Raw genomic sequence first — 24,772 nt, forward strand, 5'->3', positions numbered from 1 at the left:
ACATCTGGAAATTCAAACATCTGCAGGGAAGGGATTGGACAGAGAAGGCAATGTCTAGAGGCACTATTCGCGGCTGCTCACCCCTACAATCTGTAGCTTCTAGCTGAAAGCTTATGCTTTCAGCTAGAAAATAAACAGGCTTCCAGCCCTCAGTTTGTTTTCACCCAGATACTGCTGTCAAAATCTGCTTTTCATCAGAATTTTCAGCTTGGTAGAAATATTTCACCACTACTATTTCCCCCTTCTAGCTCGATTTCTATATTTTTATAAACCAAGGCAGAGATGAGAACACATGTCGAGCCCAAAGAATTACTTTCCGTTTCTGTGAATTAACACAGACATTTTTATACTACTTAGTGACAAAATAAAGAAATTGCATTGACACTGTTTTGACATTTATATGCTAAAAAAAAAATTTCTAGTCCCTTATGGTCCCTAAAAAGGTCAAAGATGATTTATGGTACCGCTAAGATGTTTAGCTACTTCACAATAACTACCATTCAAGATAGTTTTGGCTATATGGATCCCATCATAAAAATGCATGCCCTGCATGCATGCGAGCCCCAAAACCTCAACGTTCCATTGCTTGATTGTCCTTATACACAGTACTGTCAATGCCTCAGGCAGCAGTTCAAGAGGTGACTAGAACCTGCAGACTGAAGCACAGTGGGTTGGGGCAGAAGTTGTTTTTAGCAAAACAGCAAATAAAACTAAACAACCCCATATAGACCCTCTACATAACCCACAAAAAGCCCTTAGTTAACACACTTCCTCCATCAAAATACATGCAGCAGACCACAGTGGCTATTACTGAGCCTTTTCCTCAAATACTTCCTGCAGAAACACCATTTCTTGACATAGGCAAAATGTTTTTGCTTATTAGAGTTCAATCTTTTCTGACATGTAATACTGTATTTTTGAATATATAAAAACTGGACTTTAATACCACAGCCACAAATTTAGTCTATGTGAAGATTCTTCCATTAGTGTCGTATAGATGGGCAGGCTGCCCATCAGGGGAGCAGAGTCATCATGTCCACACTGAAGAAAACTATTTTAGCAAAGTTTTGTTTCACTGCATGCAAGATATTTAAATAACAGCTGAACCCGAGATGAAGAATAGACTGTAAATCCCCCTAGCATGCTCCATGGTGTAGTCCCATTACGAAAGGGTGTTGGGAAGGACTGTCTTACATTCCACTTGCAAATAGAATCGTTAGATTCTGAAGGAAATCAGGTAGATACACAAAGAGCCTAGGAGCAGGACACATGCTGAAGAATCAGTAATAGTCATCTGTTATAAATAAAACTGAGGACAGTCCCAGTTACCGTGGCTCTTGACCGAATAGGGTCATTGGTATCACATCCCTGATTTGATAACATTCAGTTCAGCACATTCAGAGGAAGCTAGTACACAGAAGTTAAATGGCATTTTCCTCATTTTAAGCTATGAACTATTTTCATAGCATTTCCTTCCTGACCACCCCACTGATGGCACATTTCTACAGGGGTCCGAAGAGTACATTACTGCATACCTCCCTAAATTTTAAGGGTCCTGCCTACCTCTAAAGATGCTTTACTTTGCATTCACCAAAACTCTGAATTATACAGACTGAACAGAGGTAGAACAACTGTGTTCATTTACCCCAAAACCTGATATGGAGAACAACTATAGACATTACTCATTATTTTGTTTCAAGCAAGTTTAAATAAACCAGTCCTCCACACAAGGAAAAACTAAAACATATTCCATCCTTAATGAAAGCTACAGAGAAAGTACTGTTAATGGGACGCTAAGTCAAATGGAAGAAATATGAAGTCTGTGAAGTTTAACTGTGATGCGCACACTTCTGCATCAGACATTATTACTCAGGAGAAGGCTTCTTTAAAAAATAAAGACTTATTAGCTAGTTTTCTGGAACTGAAGATACTACCAAAAGAGGGATTATGCCAAACTTAAAAACTGAAGGTCAGGCTCACGCTGCTCATCTTCCCCTTCAATAAAGTACGTGCAGGAATAACCACAAGAATACATATTATGAAAGCTCAGTAGTATTCCATACAGAGTGCCTGAAGAACAGGTTAGCAGCAGGTACAGGCTCAATGTGAAGTGAGATTACACCACTGGTCTGTAAGACTTCTTGACCAATGTAGCCAGAATGTCTTCATCAAAATAGGCTTCCATACAAGTGTAAGCCTTCTCCATGACTGGAAATATTTGCATAATTCCAGAAGGCAAGCACTTATATATGTATTGTTTGTCAGGTGTGGAAGCCTGACTTCTGCCACTGTACTCTAATCTCAGTATTAATACCCCACAAAGTGGCTTAAATTTGTTTTCAGCTGTTTACCTAACTAAAATATTAACAGAACTACTTAATAGACTTCTGCCTCTCCATTTTCACCACCAGGTGGCAGGCAATGGTATGGTGAAGTGGTTCACTTCCCCCTGCCCCCCATCTCTACAAACACTCTAAAATGTACCCACAAGCACAGAAGTGGCTCACCAGGCCAAAGAGCTCAATTTTGTACAGACCATATGCTTATTGTGAATTCTGTTGAACTAAGCGCTCCTTGAAGAATCAGTATTCTATATATCAAAGTGTATGCTACACATGTGTATACACGCATGTGTACTTGGAAAACACGGAAGTCTTTCCCACAAGCCACTGACATACTACTCAAGTTCACCCAAGGCACATGTGCCACTCAGTTAATTTTCTTCAAAATAACTCCATTCATTGGGCTTACAGTTTAAAGGTAAAGGCTTAAGGTAATTCATTACCACAGAGCACAAACTGGTACTAAACACAGAGCTGGGATAAAATATAGAAATATCAATACAGTTTGTGTAAGCTATTATCAAAGACTTCAGAAAAATATTTATCCTATTTTCATATACACTATACTAGTAGAGTTAGAACATACCTTCCAGAAGTTTTTGTAAGCTGGATCTCATTACGTGAATATTTTCAATGCCAACAAACTGGAACCTAATGTTAGAGTAGTTGTCTTCATTCTCATACCCCTTCCCAGCAGCTCTGTTTGCCATTGCATTAAGCTTAAAAGAGCAAAATAAAAATACTGAAAACCAGTACTTTAAATAAAAATCTCAAATTAAGAAACAAAAGTCATGCAATTTCAATGGAATACACTGGGGAAAAAAACACACCAGAGCACATACTATAAACAGGTTCTAATAAATTAACAGCTTGTGGCAAATCAACTTGAAAGCATTCAAGTGTAAGAAAGGCATGGTACATAAAAAGCAACAGGCAGTCTATATTTAGAGCTGATGTATCTGAATAATGCATTTATAGTTTCCTATTCTCTCCTCCATATTTCCACCAACAAACCTTTACTTAATTCCAAACATTTCTGAGCAAAGACCCTACAAAACAACTAACCTAAAAAGGAAAGAATAAGACCCAGATTTAACCATACATACACTTTCCAGGCATCCTAAAAATGTCATTTTGGGGGGTACAAAGCTAATAAATTGCTGCAGCTATAAAAATTACAGCTATTAAAAAACCACAGTTGGCTCAGCTTCAGTCTGTCAGACCGACCTACTGCTGAACCCTGCTCAAAATAAGTGCAGATCCTACAGTGTAGGATTTTTCACTTTACATCCTTGTTTTCCAGCTCATGTGTTCAGAGATTTGAGTGAAATTAATACCAATTTAAACACAGATGGGTCTAAAGAGTGAAAGTTACCCCACACATTCCAACACAGGTCAAAAAGCCAATATAATTCAATTTAATTAGGCAGTGATAAAGGATGACCTCAGAATGCTACAACAGAGTTTCCCCTACTTCTTCCTGGCTAAGACAGACAGCAGTAGCAGTTTTCACAGAACATTTACACAGAATGCAGTACTCCCTCCCATTCTAAAAGAAACACCAACACAGCTCACCATGGCATGAATTTAATTTCAAACAAACAGTTACAGTGACTTGGATCCCACTCAACTATTCACTACTTAACTATGTTTTAAGTATATTTTCAAATGCAACTCCCCAAAAGTTCACTAGCGTATTTAGTGAATTCTAGCTGAGTCCCGAAAGGGGTTCAACTTCTTTAAGAAAGCAAGTAATTAAACACCTGAGTAGAGAGGCCTAACCTTACCTTTAAAGAACATTTTTGCCCATGATGGAGTCACATTTAACACTGAATTTTTCAGAATTGTATCCCTGTACTCTAATGTTCAGGAAGAGGCTAGTCTGTAGAACCTGAAGTACATACCTTTGGCCTGGTGTCCATGACATACATGTAGCGATTTGAGGGATTTGCTTTACTGATGGCTTGCAACATGTGTTCATCTTCTAGGCACCTGGCACTGAAACCTGAGAGAGGTTGACTGCATCTGCAAATTGCAGCCTACCACAGAAAACAAAAAACAAGTTAGCATCAGCTTAATACTGGTAGTTGAAATGCTTTGCATCATTCTAAAAAGACACTGAAACAAATTGTTTCAGTTAACAGATAACAGCACTAAACTGAAAAAAGTTTAGGTGTTCCAACTTTAAGCACATCACTTGCAGACCTTCAAACAGTACCTACAGCTTAAATCTAGAGGTTTATCAGAACTTTTTCAGGCTCATCTACATGGCCAAGGTACCAGTTTACATAATGACTTTCCCCAAGTATAAAAACTCCAAAAAAGTATAGGCTGGAAAAAAATACACTTTAGGAAAGCAAGTTACACTCTTGGTATGAAATGGATTACAGTTGGTTTTATTATTGCAAGTACAGTGTTATCATCTAACATAATTTTCATCATGTCATTTTCAATGACATATTGTATTTCAGAAGGTATCAGGAGCATCTTCCAAATAGTAATTGTCTTCAAATGCATCTAGTACCTTAACACTCATCCTTCATAAGTTCTTCAAATCAGCAAGGTGACAATTTTTCTCTCCCTTCAAAGACAGCCGAGATAGGCAGATGCTGCTTCACACTACTCTCTACCAAACTCTACGAAATCTTATTTCTCATCCTCTAGTTCTTCTTACTTTGCAAATTCCTTCTTAAAGAACCAGTTCTATTCTTTTGGTGTGTTGTTTGGGGGGTTTTTTTGTTTGTTTGTTTTTTTAATCCCCACTTTGACCTAACAGATTTTATTCTTGATATATCAAGGAAGACAGCTTTTTGTCAAGTGATCTGTCTTCAGTTATCTTAAGGTCATTTTCTGAAAACTTTAAGAGATTCAACTGATTACTTAAGGATTTCTTTTAAACTGGCTTAGCTTAATTCAGCATCCTGTTAGACACCACTAGTGTCAGCTGTGGTTAAGGTTATGAGGTGTGAGTTAAACCATTCTCATAGAAGTCACTGTACTTGCCTCCTTACCTACCCTGAACTACTGCCAAGTGTTGAGAAATACTTTTCAGCACATTTGCATTAAGAGGAAGACACACTATACCTCTTTATTTTTATGATAATACGACAACACTGGGAATCTTCCTTTACTTCTGAACTTGGAGCTACCAACAATTATGGGCTTGCTTGCAGTTCTGGGAACATAAAGTTCCCTAGGATAAGTTTCACAAATCTGAAAGACACATATACACAAAAAGAATTTTATGTACAAGGCACAAAGCCTATACTAGTTTTATTGCATCCAATTTGAGAGATGTTAAGTGAAATAAGAAACAAAGGATAAACACTAACATGTTTCTCTATATACACGTAAATAGCTCAGAAGAGGAGACAAGCCATCAATAAAGTAGTACAGATTGGTATCCAAGTTATACAACCAAGCACTGCTGGAAAGCACTGCTATACTAGCATTTACCTCTCAAGAATGCGACTCTTCACTAGAAATGCTGAGAATTGTTTCAAATAAAATATCAAAACTATTTCCCTCATTTTTTCTATTTGCAGACTACAAAGTAAGATGAAATCCAATCTGGGAATCAGCTGCACCACCACAGCCACTGCCTCCCACAGCCAACATTGCAAATGCTGAAGTAGAATCCTTCTGAGTTAACAGAGATAACAAAGCTGCAGAGCACCAGAATTGCTGGGGCTGGCCTTCAAACAGGTGAGTATACTCTAGAAACAATCCCAAAGAACACATGTATCCACACACACATACTCTCTCAATGAGGCCTTGGAAAAAACTTCAATTAGAAAGTTGTGAGATTTCACACTAATTAAGGAGTTAACTCTCTCCACCTGCAAGTTTTTGCTTATGCTGCAAGCCAAGCAATTTCATAGTATTAGACTGTTTTCTATAGGACTAGAGTCAGAGGATAAAGCAGAAACAGATGCAGAGCAAAACACCTTTCCATTACAACACTTACCTTATAATCACGATTTGCATCGGACAACTGCCAGTTAGCATTTGGCACTCCCATTCTCTTGTATTCTTCTGCAAGATCAATAAGCTGCCAACCTTTGACTTGCTCAGATTTATTTTGTTTTGGATTATAGGAGAAGGCATACAGTTCTTCATATTTTGCTAAAAGGTAAAGAATAAGACTATGTAATGAGTTGTCCCCGAAAATGTCTGAGTGGAGAAAGGTAGCACAGTTGACAAGTCTTGAAATTGCCCAAAATACAGAGAAAGTTTCAGGCTTCAAGATTCTCAGAAGCAGACTAAATAGATACTTGACACTCTTGAAATATTTATTCTGCAACTATCATACTGTTAACTGACACAATTATAGATATTTAGTTAAAGGTAGGTTACAAGAGCTTTCTTGAGTGTGCTTGACCTATTTCAGCCAGGACATTTCTAAAGCCATAAGGGCAAAGCAGAAGTCACATAATGAAGACTGACAAAATTAAACAAGACAAAAGGCAGAATTGTTAGAGAATTTCACAAGAGCTAAAAGAACAAACAATTTTTGGAGGCAAGAACAGAAATTTACATCTACTGACCTTTAAAAGCAATATGTTTTAAAGTTTCCTTTAAAGCAAAAAAGCTTTCAAAATATTTTGTGTTTTTCACGCTATTCACATATCACAGATGGCAACATTTTACATTGTTCTAAACACAAAGCAAAAAATGCAAAAGACCATACGAGGTGACAGACATCTCTTGTAAAGCTGAATTGGTAGTGCTATTTTAGCATCAAAACTTCAGCTTTATTTTTGAAACTGCATGAAATCAGTAACAAGCTAGTATTTGCTTGGTAGCATTTTATCTATAGAACATACCAATTAAGAAAGACTATATGCATTTATATTCACAATTTCAGGGATAACATTAGAAATGCAAAAGACACAGGAATCTCACATTCTGTTAGTGAACATCAGTGACCTACAAAAGCTAGACAACACATCTTCTGAATTTGTATGCAGATTGATACTTAATCATTAAAATTCTTTTACATACCAAATCCATTTAAAAGACTTCTATCTAATGCTCGTTTTAAAAACAAAACAAAAACCAAAAACGTTAAGCCATGGATTTTTCCCGCCACCACCACCACCTTCTTATCCAGGCATATACTGCAAAGTCTTTTACAGTTAGAAATATTACCTGTTCTTGACAGCTGAAGCAAAGAGTTATAAATGTCATGACAATCTCTCTCTCTGGGAACAACAAAGTGAACTATCCTGAAGTTCTTGCACTGGATGACAAGGGGGCAGCCAGAAGTAGTCAAGGGAAGTTTTTCCACTGCAGCAATGTGATGATGTAGTATCTGTGGCATACAAGAACTCACAGCGTAAGCATGCTGATGAAAAATGGAGAACAGCATACAGTTTACAAAAGCAGATATAAGACACATTAAGCAATGCTGAATATGGATTTTGACTAATTTTGTCAATCATTTAGTTATAAAAAGAAATAAATTTAGAAGAAATCCAAGACTGGCATTTTGGTCAGGGTACCATAATTTGTCAAAATTTAACTATTGTCTTCCCTCCTATTTTGAGGTGTTACCTAATGTTTGTAAGGGGCAGTAAATATCCTTCTAAATGCAGAAAAAAAAACAAGAAGTAAAACTCCACTGGAGTTGTTCAGCCCTCTTCTATAACTTTGCTAACTGACAAATTTATATGTAATTAGGCAGGGTCCCAATAGGCTATCTGCTTTTTTTTTTAAAAAGATCTACAGGAACATACTTCAGAATTTTCAGGCAAAATAAAGCAAATCAGGGAAACCTCAACAGATAAGACACAGAAGGTGCTGAAGACTTTAGAATTCCAGTATTCAACATCTATAGAACGAACAGGAGATAAGAAAAAAATCCCCTGTATGACCCATTGTGCTATGTAGACATGAAAGTCTCTTAGCTAAATGCCTTCAATCACTCTTGACAGAGGACTGTCACAGTAATGGATATACAAAAGCCCTCCACAGATTTTAGCTGTGTGGCAAATCTACACAAAATTTAAGAAAACACATGGGAAAGTAACAGCTATTCAACCATGGGAAGAAAGCCACAGATACATTACCTCAACTGAACAAGATGTTCTTGATAGCATTTCAATTACCTCATTTAAGAGGAGATGATTGCTTCAATATTGATCAGAATTAGACAAGCATCTGAAAACTATGCTGCCAAAGATGCATTTACAAAGAGACTATATCTTGGAGACATTATCATAATTATACTTGGTACTTGCATTATCACAGAAACACAATACTCTGTATATGTCCAATTTCTCCAAAATGAAACCTTCTAATGTAGTGCACAGGGAGAAGCAAGTAATGCTTCCGAATCATGTTCTCCACAATAACCCATTTTGTATGAAACAATAATGGTTTGGTTTGTACAAAATTGCATACTGTATCCAAGAACAAATCGTAGGAAAATAACTTTTCTTCAAAGCACCATGAGCCATCTAGTCAGATAACCAGGAAACAAGATAATTTCCTGGTAATCCAGGAAAAACACACCTACAGGTAACATACCCACAGAAAAAAAGTTAGCCCCACCCAGGGAAATTAGATTTCATCCTGGAGGATGATAGACTTAAGGCACTGAACTCAGTCAGGTAGCTGGGCTACAGTGGAAGCTAGAACTTGACGTCCACATGTGTGCCACCATGGCACTGAGCAGAAAAACTAATGGGAATTACTGTACTAGCCAACTCTGATTGTACCAGATTGGTAGGGGTCACCAAGAAGCTGCAGCCCCTTCTGAATTCTTTTATTCCACAGATGAACACTGGGGAAGAAACAGCTGCTTACCACTCTAAAAAAGGGCATAGGATCTTCAAAACTTCACCAAAGCCTAGATCTTTGGATTTTGCTGTCTCATTTAACCTAGGCAGGATCTAAATACAAGGTAAGTTAACACAAATTTTAAACCTGATGCTTAAACTATCTAGTAGTCTCCCACTCCTGCCTCTGAATTCCAGTGCAAGTCCATTGTTTAAAGAAAACCATCACACATTCACTCAGGAATACAAGTGAAGGCTATAGAAGAAATTATAGCAGCTTGAAGAGAAGCGAACATTTCCAACACTACTTGATTTCAACTGCAGCCATATCATGCAAGAGTACAACCTGCAAATCATTAACTTATGATATCATGAACAAGGAGAGCGTGGGGAATAACTTACAACTTAGATGAACATTAGTAGACAAATTCAACCTTAGACCAGGAAGAACAAACACATCTGGAGAACCTCTGCTTTTGAGACACAAGCATTCATTATCCTTACCCATGTTTCTCTCTGGCTTGAATCTATGAATAACAGATGAGTTGCTGTAAGGTATAGAGTTCCCGTCAGTGACTTATTGCTTGTGCTGAACCTATCTAGTAATTTCACTTGTTCTACCTGTAAGAAAAAAAGGGGAGGGGGAGCAAAACTTAATTTGTGCTTTTTGTATAAAGCAAAACCCTAACTTTGCAAAAGCTCTGTCAGTTTGCACAATAATTTTGAAAATGGTAAAAAGCATAACACAGCACACATAAGGCTATTCAGATCAAGCTATTAAGAACACAATAGTGGTCACATAAGCTTTTAGAAGAGTTAAAATACCCTGTTTAAATACAAAAGTGCATAATGAAGGCACAATCCTAGGCTCATCAGAATACTTACTCCATATATATAACTACTACAGTTATTTACTAGTAAGAGACGAGGATATCAAGTTTTTAAAAAAATAATTAAGAATGATTAATTACTAAGCTTTCAGACTGCTTCCCCAAAGTCGAGCAAACACACTAACAATTTCCTGTTACTGAGATGCCAGCACTGAATTAACAGCTGATCTCAGCAACATGCTTCATTGGCTGTCTGCAGACTCAATGCCATAAAGATGATGTCCTCCTGACTTCAATTTTAGGTATTTACCATCTTTTATATCCTCCCCAACTTTACAAATCTAGATCATAACCTCACCTGATTGTCAAAATAAATTCTAATGAAATGTAAGCATTATGCTAATAATTGTAACAACTGCCTAGAAATTCACAGACTGTGCTGGCATTTGAAGCAGATATTTCAAGCTTGAGTCTTGCAAGGCAAGTTTCTCCACCTCGTAGTCCATCAACATTATTATCTCAATCCTACGAAAAACACTTCAAAAGACAGCGATTTCTAGATGATCTGCATCTTATCTGCTGCTCATAACTTCATGGCCTCCACGGTTTGCTTTATTTGAAGCAAACATTACATGATTCTTTGTGTGCAACAGGAAAGGAGCATGGCAAATAGCTTATCTCCATGCATTCCTCTATTTCTTGGCAGCAGTGTCTCATTAATGCCAAGTTAAAGCTCTCACACTTGAGGCTTGCTGCCACTGCCATTAAATGCGTGACAGAACTCCAAAAACTTCCACACCAGCAAGACCAGCACGCAGAGGTAATGACTAGGAGACCCCGCATCTACTGTGCTGATGTTAAGCCTTTTTTAATTCATATGCGCAAACTTGTCTATCTACTAAAAGCACATATAAAACACTAAAACGTCTTTTCAATTCAGGTATTTCTTACAATTTATCAAGGCCTAATTTTATGTTTGGAAGTTAGAAAGGCAATTTAATGCATACAAAACAGAATGGAGGAAATACAAATACCTACTAAAAGCCAGCACTACTATGATATTCTAGATTTCAGTTTACAAAGCAAAAAAGTTGGAAGCTACATGCATCAGTACCTGAAAATACATTATGCTGTAACCAGTAAGGTATCAGTGCTCAGATACAGAACAGCATAAATCAATACGGCACAGCCCAAATGCAGATTTGGGGCAGTTCTGCAGCAGCATCTGCTCAGGTATCTGGCACTGCACCTCCCCAGCAAACTGAGAAGTGCACAGAAACTGCTCCAGTTTTGTTCTAGTAACATGACCCACAAAATCCTGGCACATGAAGTTCCATTCTCCTCCATGTCATAAGACAGTTATTCTCAAAGCTGTATTTCTACATTAGATGAGGACAGGCATTAGTGCTCCAGCTTCCTCTTACATAGGTAAAGTCTTCAAGAATTCTGAAAGCTAAATTCTAGATATATTTTTCCTGAATACAACTGAAACATAATTTAGATTCAGCCTCCATAGATGACATGTTCATTTAAACTTGATACAAGCCAGCTTTAATGGGTAATCAGCTAGATAGACACTTCTTTAAATTTGCTTTTTAATTGTAAAGTTTGGCAAATCCTTAGTTATGAAAAACAAGTCGGTCATCAGTTTTGAAGAGAATGGGTTCACAAGATTAAGAGATTGAAGACTGCTATTGACTTTTAGCACATCTGTAAACAAAGATCATTTAAGTAGTTAGAAGTGATATTCTGACAGTAGCTAGCACTAACAAATTAGTGAGTTTTTACACGAGTAAGAATTTGAACAGCTACCTCAATAATATAGAGTATTTACAGTGAAAGAGTCACCAAATTATCGGGATTAGGAGTTACAGATTACAGCCAAAAAAAAAGCAAAGAAATGTTTTAATATAGGAGACAAGTTGGAACAGAAAGGAAGGCTGAAACTACACCTCTGAAATCTTGCATTAAAAAAGCTGAAGGGTTAAATTAGAACAATGAATCCAAAACAGAAACAATTACAATATATCATTCCAAAAGTCTTTTATTACAACTTTGTATGACACTCACTGAAATTAAAAGTTTTCCCTTCCCCATTTAAGTCTCAGGCTTGCAAACATAAGTTTAGGATTTAGTAGTCAAGCTAAGCAAAACTTTCCACCTCCAGCAGAAAACCCATCAGTATTTTCACTAAAACAATTTGACTTCAAATATACAAACAGATTTGACTAAAGAAATTCTAGTCTTTTCTACTATGTTTTGCTTTAAAATATCTTTAAGGACACTTTAGTTTTAAAGGTTCATTGCAAAAACCACAATATTCTCATTTGTAATTTCACTACTACCACCACTTATGCCATATTGTGAACTGGTTTTCATCATTTGTTGCTATTTAAGTATGTATTCTCAGACAGAAGCAATTTTTAAGGTGACCTCACTTCTTTATTCAACGTAAGTCTGTTGGACAGTTTAATTTCACAAAAAGTTAAACTTTATTTCAGGTAGCTGTGCTGACAGTTCTAAGACAATTTTACCTTCAACATTTCCAGCAAACTGAAGTTTGAGAAAGAATAAAACCTATTTCATCGCCTTCTCCTAGGGATGGCAGCTTCCCTGCACAGCAGTTAAATTGTTGAAGACTATACTGTTATTTCAAGCTTATTTTGCTATTACTTTAATAGAACAAATTGAAAAACTGAAGTGCTATCAGATTAGAAAAAGTAAATGTCTCAGAAGAGCTGGAATGAGATCCAACTCAAGCCTACACATGCACTGAACTTTTAAGGCCGACAGTGCAGGCTGTACTTTAGTTTTCTTTCTTCCTATAACTGTAATACTCATAATTTTACCATCTAGCATATATGCATTTTAATCCACCTGGATATTCAATAAACCAACAGCTTACAAAAAGCTAAGCGAGCATCACAATTATAACCAAAACCTCATGCTATTTCTAGCCACAAAATTGATATTTTTAGAATGGATACATTTTTTGCATGAATTATAAAAATAATTGCTTCAAGTAGTATATCTTGTAGGTTGTGTTCAGAGCTTGTTTCTCTCTTCAGTCATATTGCTACACAAAGTATTTTTATCCCCCAACAGGGGCTCAAAAACATGCAGAAACACATTCACTTGCAGATGCAAAAAAGTCAGTGACCTGTACCCTTTCTAGTCTCAATTTCAGATGTGAAACTTAAACAGCTACTCAGATCATCAAGAGACTTTGGTTTTGGCCTAGTTTTTATTTTGAAATTAGCTATTGACTGTAACAATACAATATTAAGTTCCCAAACAAGGAGTTTCAAGTTTACAAGTAAACAGGCTGATAAAGAAACCTTATCTCCAGTCTGTCAGCTTGGCACAAGATTATTCCATCCAGTAAACTAAAGTGTAACTAAGAGTAGCTTCATCAGAGACCTTCCTCCTGTTTCATATATACACATACCAATATATACAAAAAATAAAACTAGCTATACGTATTTCATATAAAAAATATAAGAGCTGTTACTAAAAAAATTAAAAGCCTGTTCCTTTATATAATTACTGGTTATAAACCTACTATTCAGAGCTGAAATATGACCACTCTTTTTCTCCACACATCTATAAATCTAGTTTAAAGTCAGACTGCCAGGTTAGGGAACTAATCACTTGACAGTTTCCAGGACCCAACAGAGGGGGGCAGTCTTTCCAGCAGCCCTTACAGTCAGGGCTGATGAGCAAGATGAGAAAAATACTGTTAGAAATCTAATTCTATAAAAGCTGTAACCTAAAAAACTTAAGAAATATTTAGAAAAAAGACCTATGTCTTTTTTTTTTTTACATCTTAATTACAGATGAAAACAAACTAAAACCAAAAGAAACCCAGAGAGCCTAAAATGTCAACTGTAGCTAATTTTTTGAATAGCCTAATACATTGCACATATACTGATAGCTTGCATTCTTAACCACACACCCCACAGCCTTTAAAAGAAAGGAAGATTAAAAGCATTTTCATAACTGATTTGCCTCCAAAGCTAGAAAAAGCTGCATGGAACCATATCCCAAGTACAAAAAACAACCGCAGTCCTCTCCCAGCTGGGGACTCCTGCTCCCCACCCTCCATTACAGCCCCTGCTACATCAGGAGCATTGTTAGGGTGTTCCCCTTATTACCGAGACCGTTCACCCCGGCGGGCCCCCACCGGTGCAGCACATACCGAGCTCCCCACGGGAGCTTTTATCCCTTCCAGCCCCCGGGCTCGGAGGGGGCCCAGCCGAGAGGCCTCCGAGAAGGGCCATGCCCGCCGCAGCAGGCCGGGCCGGGCCCCACGCCCCAGGCTGGGCGCCCTGCGGCGGCAGGGCCCGGGGGCAAGCACCTGAGCCCGGCACCCCGTTGTCAGCTGCCCCCACCGGGGCCCGGGGCCACCCCGAGCGGCACGGCCCGCCCCACAGCCCCTCGCGGGAAGGCACCAGCTACAAAATGGAAGGAGAAGAACAACAACGCCCTCGCCCACAGCTGACAGCGGCGGGGCAGGGACTCGCCGGGCCGCACAGGCCCTCCCCACCCCACAGCTACCGGTGCAGCACCGGCAACGCCGCCGCTCCCCCACCGAGCCCCCTCTGAATCACGGCCCCGCCCGACGGAGGGAGGCCAGGGTACCTTGGTGGTGCGGATGTGCTCCATAGCGGTGCCCGCCCGGCCGCGACCGCCGCCCGCTGCGCTGCTGCCGGGCCGGGGCGGCCGTCACCTAGAAACGCTTCCGGGGCGGGGCGGGGCGGGGCGGGGCCGCCGCTGGGGCGGGGCCAAGCTGGTGACGACTCCCTTGCGGCGCCCCCTGGCGGCGGGCGGGGGACACCACGTCTCGCCGCACGGCGGGCAAAGCGCATGCGCGGCGCGACTCGGCCGCTGTCTCGCGGTGAGGCGGCGCCGTGCCCGCGGCGGCGGGGCCGGGGGGGCGGCCGGAGGGTCCGGCCCGGCCGGCGGGGTGCGGGCCGGGTCCCGCAGTGCCCCAGGGGTTCTCTGTGAGATTCCTGGGCAGGAGTGGGCTGTGGTTGCTGTGCTGGGAGACACGGAGATGAGTGCTGGCCGTGAAACCTCGCCGGGCAGCCGGCCCTGAGGGGAGAGCGGCCCCGGGCCCCGCGGTGGGGTGGCAGTGGGTGTGTGGGAAACGAGGGCCGTTCCCTGGTTACCCAGGCCTCTGTGCATGGCACGGAGAGTTTCAGCCTTTTAGAGTCTCGCGAATGGGGAAATTCCTGGAAGGTGGTCCTTTTTGTTGTAGTATCAGAGAATCTCAGAGGGCTTGAGGTGGGAAGGGACCGCTGGAGGTACCTGGTCCAACCCCCCTGCTTAAGCAGGGCCACCCAGAGCCAATTGCCCAGGACGATGGCCAGGCGGCTTTTGAATATCGCCATGGATGGGGATGCCACCACCTGTCTGGGCAACCTGTTAAGTGCTCTGTCTCTCTCACAGTAAAAAAGTGTTTCTTCTTGTTCAAATACAGCCTCCTGTGTTCCAGTCTGAGCCCGTTGGCCCTTGTCCTGTCACTGGGCACCACTGGGAAGACTGGCTCCATCCTCTTTGCACCCTCCCTTCAGGTATTTATACATACTGATAAGATCCCCCTGAGCCTTCTCTTCTCGAGGCTGAGCAGTCCCAGCTCTCTCCACCTTTCATCACAGGAGAGGTGCTCCAGTCAAGTGCGCAAAGCTGTGGCCTCACCAGTGCTGAGTAGTGGGGAAGGATCACCTCCCTCGGCCTGCTAGCAATACTTCGCCTAACGAAGCCCAGGATGCCACTCACCTTTGCAGCAAGGGCCCATTGCTGGCTCATGTTCAACTTGGTGTCCACCAGGACCCCCAAGCCCGTTTCATCCAAGCTGCTTTCTTGCTGGGTGGCCCCCAGCATATACTGGTGCCTGGGGTTGTTCCTCCCCAGGTGCAGGACTTCGTACTTCTCCTTGTTGAACTTTGTGAGGTGCCTGTCAGCCCATTTCTCCAGCCTGCTGAGGTCCCTCTGGATGGCAGCATGACTCCCTGATGTATCAGCTACTCCTCCCAGTTTGGTGTCACCAGCAAACGTGCTGAGGGTACACTCTGCCCCATCATCCAGATCATTAATGAAGATGTTAAACAGGACTGGACCCAGTATTGACCCCTGGGTCGCTACTGGCCTCCAACTAGACTTTGTGCCACTGATCCCATCCCTGTGGGCCCAGCCGTTCAGGCAGGTTTCAGTCTACCTCACTGCTCATCCAGCCCATACATCGACAGCTTCTCTGTGGGGATCTTACGGGAGACAGTGTCAAAGTCCTTACCGAAGTAAGAACTTGCTGGTAAAAGTGCGTAGGGGGAGTTTAGAGTTTTAAGCTGTACAAGAACGAATTAACAAGCTGCGCAGTGCAGTGACTCATCCGTGTCGTAGTTGTGTGGGTGCTAGCACACAAAAATCTTGCATGTGCTGCACAGTAGTTAAGAGGCGTGATAAAACTTAGCTTAAAGGTTGCAGAATGGGCTATATAAGTCTTGCTGTTTTCATTATTATCTAAATTAGAAATGGTTCAGTAGGACAGTTTTTATACAAAATTAACCTCTTTTACTAACATACAGACTTCATGGTCTTGAACTTAAAGTTTTTGAGTGGTGACATTCATAGACCATCATGAGTTATTAAAATCATACTACGAAGGCATCACTCTTTCCTTGACAAGTCCCCTTTTCCTGTTACGCCAATATATCTGATCACTTCATGGCCTGTCAGACTAGCAGAACTTGTTGACAAATGACTACAGAGAAATCACTCTATACATGCTATTTAACATTTTCACAGTTTTGGGGCTTGCATTTTTTTAAGATGTTCAAAAATAGGCATGTGCATGCAGTATGTAAGTAAACACAGACTAAACATCACAAATTACATTTAACTATATGCCTGAAGGTCTGCCTTGTGTAAAGGACAGCAATCCAGTCATCCATAAATAATCTCAAAGATCTTTTCAGTAAATATTTATCAGCCATCCATAGTCCTCAGCAGCCATAGCACTGAGCAGGAGAACATAGAGGTATCTGCATTGTTCGGGACACTTTGAGAACTGGATGTAATGATATAAAAACTTTCATAGCATTATGATTCATCTGGGCTATCAGGTAGATTTGAAAGAAAAGTCTAGTAATGCCTTCTCCTGAGCAAACGTGGCGTGTAGGATACTCTGAGAAACTCCCCTGCGTTTCAGCAGTGGCTTCTTACAGTTCCCCAGCTTTATGTGAAAGAGGCATCATGATCCAGCGGCCGGACGGGGCAGGGACGGGACCATTTCTTTTTGGACGGTTGGACTCGATGATCTCAGAGGTCCTTTCCAACGTTAACGACTCTTGTGATTCGCGCGGCTCCGCGCAGTGCCGTGTGGCACGCCGGTGTGAAGTACAGCCTGGCAGGGAAAGCACGAGCAGTGATTTGTGCAGTAAACGCGGGCAGTAATTAGTAACCGAGTTGGTGACACTCGGGTGCTGTAGTTTGTCCAACGGCGTTAAAAACCGATGGGTCCTTGGAGAGGCAGAGGGGAGCCATGTGCCGTTCTGCTGGCTGCCAGCCCCGGTTCGGCCAGAAATGAAGGGGGTTTTGGGGTTTCCATGGAATTTGAGTGGGATTTTGAGCTGTTTCCCTGCTTCCCGGCCGGTCACCCGGCGGTAACCTGTGAGGTACCGCCGCCCGCCCGCTCCGCCCGTCGGGGGCGGCGGGGAGCCCGGCCGCCGCGCAGGGCAGCCCGGCGGCTGCCGCGACCAACCGGGCGGGCGTCACAAACCCTTCCCGCGGGTCGCCGGGCCGACGCTCCGCCAGGCGCCGGGCTCCTCTCGCCCAGAGGGGAGCTCCTTTATCTTCCCCTCTTTCGTGACAGGACCGTGCCCAGGCCCGCGGCCCCTCCGGCCCCCGACACCGGGCGGGGGCGGCATCCGGAAAGCCACCGGGCGTCGTGTGCCCCGGGGGCTGCGGCCTGCCCTGCTCTTCAGCCGCGGCCGCTTCCATCTTTCAAGCCGAGGCCCCGGGGTGCCTGGGCCCCTCGGGAGCGGGACGTCCTCAGCCGTTTGCACCGCCGGGGGGAGCGGCCGCGGCCGCAGCCGCCGCGCGCGGTACTGCCGCTTTAAGGGCGGGCGGCGCGGCGGCGGCGCTGCCGTCCCGTGGTGCGTTGCGGCGGGCGCGCGTAGGGAGCGTGGCCGGTGCCCGCGCGCTCGCTGCCGCCGCTCGGTTCGAAGTTGGCGCCGGGCGCGATGTGGCGCTGAGGAGGCCGCAGCCGCCGCCGCCCACCCTGAGGAGGTCGCCGCCGCCGCTGCCCTCCCCGGCCCCCGCCGCCGAGGCCCGCTGCCGTCTCCCAGCCCCGCTCTCCGGCCGTTCCCGTCGCTGCCGCCATGTCTGCGGGCTTCTCCTTCGGCGCGGGGACCCTGGGCTCCGCGGCAGCCGCCGCCGCCGGGACGGGAGGAGGAGGCGGGGGCGGGGGCTTTTCCTTCGGAGCCGCCACGCCGAGGTAACGCGGCGCCCCCCCACCCCCCCATTCGGCTCGGCTCGGCTCGGCCCTGCCCGCAGGCCCCCGCCCCCGGACTCCCGCGGCTGCTGAGCCCCGCGGCCTGGCCCGCCGCCGTGGCTCCGTGGGCCTGGACTGGGCCTGGACTGGGCCAGGGCGGCCGCGGCGCGGCAGGCCCCGGCGGCACGTGGGGGCGGGGGGGGAGGGAGGGAGAGGAGCGAGTGCCGGGGCGGGGGGAAGCGCAGCCCCCGGGCTGCCTGTTTGGGCGCCTCGCCTGCTGCCCCCGGAGGGGCCCGGAGCTCCGGCACTCCTGGCCGAAAGGGCCCTTGGTGCGCGGGTGGACCGGCTTCACCACGCCTGCCCCGGCGCGCAGGCGGTGGGGGTGCCCTTCCTGCCTCATCTGCCCCACGGCCGGCTTCGTAAATACAGACGTAGGGGTCAGTCTGTTCAGCAGCTAATAACTGAGGGAGGTGCTCTTCCAGTTTTGCTTTATTTTGGCTTTACCGGAGCAGGGTGTCTCCTTCACGGTTGTTTCTAACGTTCTGAACGCAGAACGTGAGTCATATGCGTATCTAGGTTTCAGCAGTCAGCCTGAGCTCGTGTGTGCAGCATGGAGCTCGTTGATGTCAAAGCCCAAATGTTTAATGTTCAAATGTGAAAGTCCTTTTTATTTTTTTCCTTCCCTTCTTTCTCTTCCAAAGTCGGGTGCAACCTTATCCTTTCTGACACAGGTAACCTTGCATTTGGTGTATAGTGTCTTGAAGTAAAAGGAGAACTTCACTGTGCTTTGATGTGCACGTGACATACAGCAGGCTCTGTACTAAAGGCATTATTAGTATTTAGGTTTCTCAGAATAATAGGTAAGTCTTTGTTGTTCCTGGGTTGTTTTTTCCCCTTTTTTCTTTCTTTGCATGCAACCATACTAGCAGAGATTGTTGGTTTTTTTTTTTCTGACCTGCTTGCTATTATGTCTCCATTGAAGATTAGGGCTGTTGTAGTGGAGCTTTGTATCAGTGTTTCCCAGATTGGTCAGTGTGCTGTAAACTAAATGGGTAGAGTGAGCTACTCAAGGGAACTTCACCTGAAGCAGATATGTTTGAAAATGCTTATCTGTCAGAATCATCAGGAATTACTGGTGTGAGGGGAAGGGAACAAAACATTTGGATTTGAAAGAGTATCTCTGAATTAAACGTCAGCATTGCTTTTTGGAAGCCCATATGAGAGGGAACAAGTTTTCTCAGTCTCTTCTAATACTCTTAATTTTGTGGTCATGACAGATTGATGATATTATTGTGTTACCTATGCTTGTTTGTTTGGGGTTTTTTTTTGTTGTTGTGTTTTAATGCCACAGTGAAGCTTATATGGAGTTGGTAAAGATCTTAAGTTTCTTTTGCTTCATGCCTGTTTAATGCAGGTTTCCTGTGATTAAAATGAGCAAGTTAAAATTCAAAAACATTCTTCTAAATGTACTGCCTGAAACAAGGGAAACTTTTTTGTCTTGTTGATCTGCACTTGTTAAAAACTGCCTATTGAACTTACATATTTTTATGTTTGCATTTTTTTTTTTTCCTGCCATTCTGGCTGGCTTTTTAATCTCTTAAAAATAATAAGTAAAAGTTTAACAGGTACTAATTAATAACAGTATGGTACTTTGCATTTTTATTCATGTATTTAGTCTTACAAGTAGGAGGAGTCTTCAGGGCTATTGGTCAAGGAGTATCCCAGAGGAAGAGGCCTCTATACTGCTGGATGATTGGTGAAATAATCTTGAGCATCCCTATAGGATGGTTTGCTTGAGAACATGTTTGAGACTATAAGAAGAAGCTGTTCTTCTTCTGAGCTGGGTTTAAGACAATATTGCCAGGTGTTAGAAAGAAAGGGGCTTTACTGGGTAGTCCAAGCATAAATGTCCATCAGTGTGAGTGACCAGTCAAAGACTATATTCTGGTGGCCCAAAGCCCATGTGATCTGCCAGCCTACCTAATTCCTGCATTGCATCAATAACCATTCAGGTACCTATGCTCTGTTTTTCTTTTGTTAATCGATGTTCTCTACCGTATGCTTTAGTCAGGTGCAATGCTTTGTTTTAATTCTAAAGTTAGAGTTAAGACCTCACTGCAGTGATCTGAGCTCCTCTTCCTTCCATCTGTGGGGAGCAGATAGTTCTTTTGGCACATGCTTTTTCCTGCTGCTGAGAACCCTGCCATTGCTTTATTTCTACATTTTGGTTTCTTTCTGTCTTAAAAAGCAAACAAACAAAATGCTGCTTTATTTTATTTGGGGTTTTTGGGGTTTTTTTGTCTTATAATGCTGAATTGCATATTTTGTACCTTAGCTTTCTTCTACTGGAATGCCAAAACAAGAAAATTTTCACAGAAGAATCATCTTTGTCTCTCTTGGAAAAAGATGAGAAACAAACTCTTGATTAGTGAGAGAAGCACCATGTTGTATGTTGAAGTTTACAAGCAGTTAGGTCATGGTGCTGTAATTTGGTATGTTGAAATTTTGGGAGTAAAGAAAGCTGAAATATTTTCTCCTGTGGAGCTGGACAGTTAGTGGAGCTGTGTCCTTCTAAACTTCTTGGGCACTCTGCTTTCTGAATTACCTCTTTAAGAATAACGCACACCTAGATTTTGAACTTGCAACCAGCTTTTCCTGGGCTTGCCATGATCAGCTTTGTAGATATTTTGAAAACTTTTAACGTAAAAGCTAATTATACCCTTTTGGTTTTTTTAAGGATTTTCTTTTATGTTTAATTTGTTATGTCTAGGAGCTGCCTTCATACAAAAAGAGAGGAGATGAGGGAACAATGAGAGAATACTGAAAGCTGAAACATAAAATACTTCTTAACAACTGTTACCCTGAAGTCTAAATAGCATTTCATCAGTGCTACTATTGTACTTACGCAAAATGTTGCTTTTAAGTTAGAGAAAACTTAGCTAGTTTCTAAAAACGCTCACAAATGGGATCACGAAGTTACTGCAAATAAATTATTCACCTGATCTTTCGTCAATTTAAGAACAAAATTTTTTAAATCATAGACTCATCTATGTGCTAGTACCTGTAATTTCACTGGTTAAAGATAATAATGATTATTATGTTCCCCTATATTTTGTACAATAACTTAATGCATTCTCTGCTAAATGTAAAGCTTGTTCTCTATTTGCCATGAAATATCTAAAATGTGTACTTACCCAAAATAAATAAAAAAGGCCTAATTTTCTTGGTGATGACTGATCTCTGATACTCTCCTTCCTTTCTCTTCCCCTTCATCTGTAAAAATAGCTCTGGAAGTTTATTTCAAGTATACAGTCAGAAAAGAAAATAGGGTAGGCATGAGTCCTCTATGCTTTGCTCCTGTGGGGAAGGATAGCATTTTGATTAGAAAATGAATTCGTGCATCAGTGTGTTTTGGTGGTAAGATAGGGCAAAGTTGTGCCATTGATGTGAAAGGTTGCGTGTCTCTGCTTATCACTTTAGAATGGAATAAAGTAACATTGGTTGAGGTTTCTGCTCAGAGGTGTCTAACTGGACTTGTAACCTGCTTTGAAAAGATGTTCTTGCAGGTTTGTTGTCATCTTTGTGCTGCCTCTAGCATTTGTTCTCCCATTTCAGTAGTTCAGGGAGAATAATTAGGCAGAACTAATGAAATGATCTAATGGAGAAAAGTTCAAATTTCCCACTGGCTTAGCAAGATGTATCAGCTCAGTGAGGAGCTGAACAAATGCTGGAGTCAGAGTCAGGGAAGCAGTGGGAGTTAGAGTTGTAGAAGGGAAGAGGGAGATAGGCTTCCTTTTTCTGTTTGGTTACAGTGAGCTTGGACTCTTGTCCAGCTGCAGTGTGTGTGTTTCAGGAAAATGAATGATGGCGTGGGAAAGAAACTGAAATAAGGGGGGATGGTGGATTTTGAAAAATAATTATTGCTAATAGTCTTTATTTTGTAATAGCTCAACAGGAGGACTTAATTTTGGAACTCTGGGCTCTTCCACTGCTACAGCGACTACATCGGCTCCTTCAGTGGGCTTTGGGAGTGGACTTTTTGGATCAAAATCAACAACTGGCTTTACACTAGGAGGCACCAGTACAGGTAGAAAAAATTCTTGTACAGCAGAAATTTGAATCAACAGTGAAGAAATACATGTACACAAAAACTGGGTCATCATAACGTGCTTACTTTGTTTACAGTAGTTCTGTAGCTCAGAATATTACTTACGTAGTTTTGTAAAAAGGCTTCATTGAACAGTTTAAAAGGTCACTCACTGAAAATTATGCAGTACCAATGCTGCAGAAACACAAATGCAGTTACCAGAAAACTGTTTCTGGGCCGATGTGTAAATTGTTCCATAATTTGAATCCTGATGTTTTCTAGAAATCTAACTCTTCATCCAGGATGCTCAAAATTATGATGTAAGACTGAGGTATATTTTGATCGGAAAAATATTTTAAAACATTGTGAGATTATTACTGCAGGATTACAAATATCCCAATACTAACAAACATTTCTGGCTTTGTTTGGGATTTTTTTAATGTTAGCAATACACATGAAGAAACTCATTAATATTTTCTTAGGTCTCTAATTCAGCCTATGAACATACAGATTCTTATAGGAGTATTGGAGTGCAAAAGAATAAAACCTCTCTGACTGGAGGTGTTTTTTTGTTTTTTTTTTTTTTTTCAGCCATCATGCAGACATAACTGAATGAATTTTACTTTGGCTCCAATATTGCTAGACAAAATGGTCTTTTTTTCTTGTACACTTTTATGAGTAGATAAGGGAAGTTCTACAAACCAATCTACTAGAAGTAAATTCAACAGTAACCTGAAAGCCTGTATTACTGTGTTTGGCTACATTGGGGTAATTTTCTTTTAGCTCTCAATGATTCTTTTGATCTTCTAATCAGATATTTTTTTAAAATATGAAATGGCACAGCATTGTGTTCAAAATAATGTCTTTAAATTACCAGTGGGGTGGAAACTCTGAACCAAGACACAGGATTTTACAAAGACTTTGGACTCTATAATCCTCTTAATTATACTGTAAATCTGCTGTTTTACATGCTGATGTTATGTACTGCCATATGGCTGAAAAAAAATACTTGATAGAATTACTAGTTTCCATATTTTTGTTTACCTTCATTTTGTTTGAAATTCCAAACAACTTGCTATATTGCTGTGTTAACATCAGCTTCACTGTTAGCAGATTCTTATGAAGAAAAGTGATGCTTTTTGAAGTCAGTTATGCTTTGTTGTGCTGCTGGTGCTTACACATACTGTTTTCTGTGTTAATGTTGTTTTGCTTTCAACATACTACAGAAAAAACTTGTATAATAGTCTGTGTGTTGTCTCATAATGTTGCGTTATTTCTGTGTTTTATTTCATGTTTTTTTACTATCATAACTGCTCTGTGGTCTTCAATTACTATTCTTGTTCTGTTTGTTTTCATTCTTAAAGCAGGAACAGCAACAACTATTGCTACAGGACTGACACTAGGTAAGGACCTAATTTGGATTTTAATGTTATACAGGCAAAACAAAAAAAAAAACAGATCTTTTTTTGTGATGTAGAAATTTAGTGGTCATATGTGAGCTTTTTCTCTGTTACTATTTGCAGTCTGCTTTGCAGCCCAAATGTGAAGGCTGCAAACTGGAGTGGAGTGCTGCAGTTCTGGATACTGTTGCTTGTCGTTAAAGGATTATTTTATTCCTGTACAACAGTGACAGTGGTCATAGTGAAAAGTTAGACTTCATATTTATGTCCCCCTAATGAGTTTCATCCTTCAACAGAGGGGAGATGGAATACATTATCAAAGAATTCTTCATACAGAATTTCTTGCTCTAATGAAATTGTTTTGAAGAGGTCTGTTTGGTAATTACCTCTTTTAGAAGAATAATAGAGGGTTGAACTGGGAACAGACCTTGGGAATATTTTACTTTTATTTCTCTGATGAATCTTTAGTGACTATTTTTAAGCTGTCACTAGAAATACAGGAATATGTGGGTAGTTATGGGGTTTGTTTTTTTTTTTTTTTTCTTTTTAAACATCAGCAACTGAGGTCTGAGGAGAAACTGAGCTTGACTATCACAAATATTTCTTGTTTACAAATTGAAAGGATATATACATTCCTTTTGGTATGCACATCCAACTGAGAATTTTTAATCTGTATTTTGGGCAGTATTGTTTATAGCTCCATTTACCAATATTTGATTCATCTATTAGATGCTCTTGGTGGAAGCTCTTTTTTTTTTTTTACACAGTGTTTTTTTTTTTTTTTTAAGATTACCACTAGATATGACTGCCAGTCCATGATTAAAGCCCACTGGATCA

The 24,772-nt window shown here is 41.7% G+C and overlaps 2 protein-coding genes across 10 annotated transcripts in view; one reads left to right on the top strand and one right to left on the bottom strand.

The window, feature by feature from the left end:
* The window catches only part of MTMR6 (myotubularin related protein 6), a 32,759-nt gene extending 18,065 nt beyond the window's left edge, over positions 1-14,694 (bottom strand). For 2 of the 3 annotated variants that reach the window (XM_082338023.1, XM_082338021.1), the window contains exons 1-7: positions 14,596-14,694; positions 9,629-9,745; positions 7,494-7,689; positions 6,310-6,467; positions 5,427-5,555; positions 4,247-4,381; positions 2,929-3,061 (exon numbers count right to left, since the gene is read on the bottom strand). In XM_082338023.1, coding sequence (XP_082194149.1) covers positions 2,929-3,061; positions 4,247-4,381; positions 5,427-5,555; positions 6,310-6,467; positions 7,494-7,689; positions 9,629-9,745; positions 14,596-14,619 — 892 coding nt within the window. In that variant the 5' untranslated portion in view covers positions 14,620-14,694. The remainder of the gene's footprint in view (positions 1-2,928; positions 3,062-4,246; positions 4,382-5,426; positions 5,556-6,309; positions 6,468-7,493; positions 7,690-9,628; positions 9,746-14,595) is intronic. The other variant, XM_082338022.1, reaches the window with a different exon arrangement.
* Positions 14,695-18,190: 3,496 nt separating this feature from the next.
* The window catches only part of NUP58 (nucleoporin 58), a 39,551-nt gene continuing 32,969 nt past the window's right edge, over positions 18,191-24,772 (top strand). The window contains exons 1-3 of one of the 7 annotated variants that reach the window (XM_082332468.1): positions 18,191-18,451; positions 22,396-22,535; positions 23,900-23,938. In XM_082332468.1, coding sequence (XP_082188594.1) covers positions 18,336-18,451; positions 22,396-22,535; positions 23,900-23,938 — 295 coding nt within the window. In that variant the 5' untranslated portion in view covers positions 18,191-18,335. The remainder of the gene's footprint in view (positions 18,452-22,395; positions 22,536-23,899; positions 23,939-24,772) is intronic. The other 6 variants (XM_082332469.1, XM_082332471.1, XM_082332467.1 and 3 more) reach the window with 6 other exon arrangements.

The sequence above is a fragment of the Platalea leucorodia genome (genome assembly GCF_965183815.1).
Source record: "Platalea leucorodia genome assembly, chromosome: 2".
In the NCBI taxonomy this organism is placed as follows: Eukaryota; Metazoa; Chordata; class Aves; order Pelecaniformes; family Threskiornithidae; genus Platalea; species Platalea leucorodia.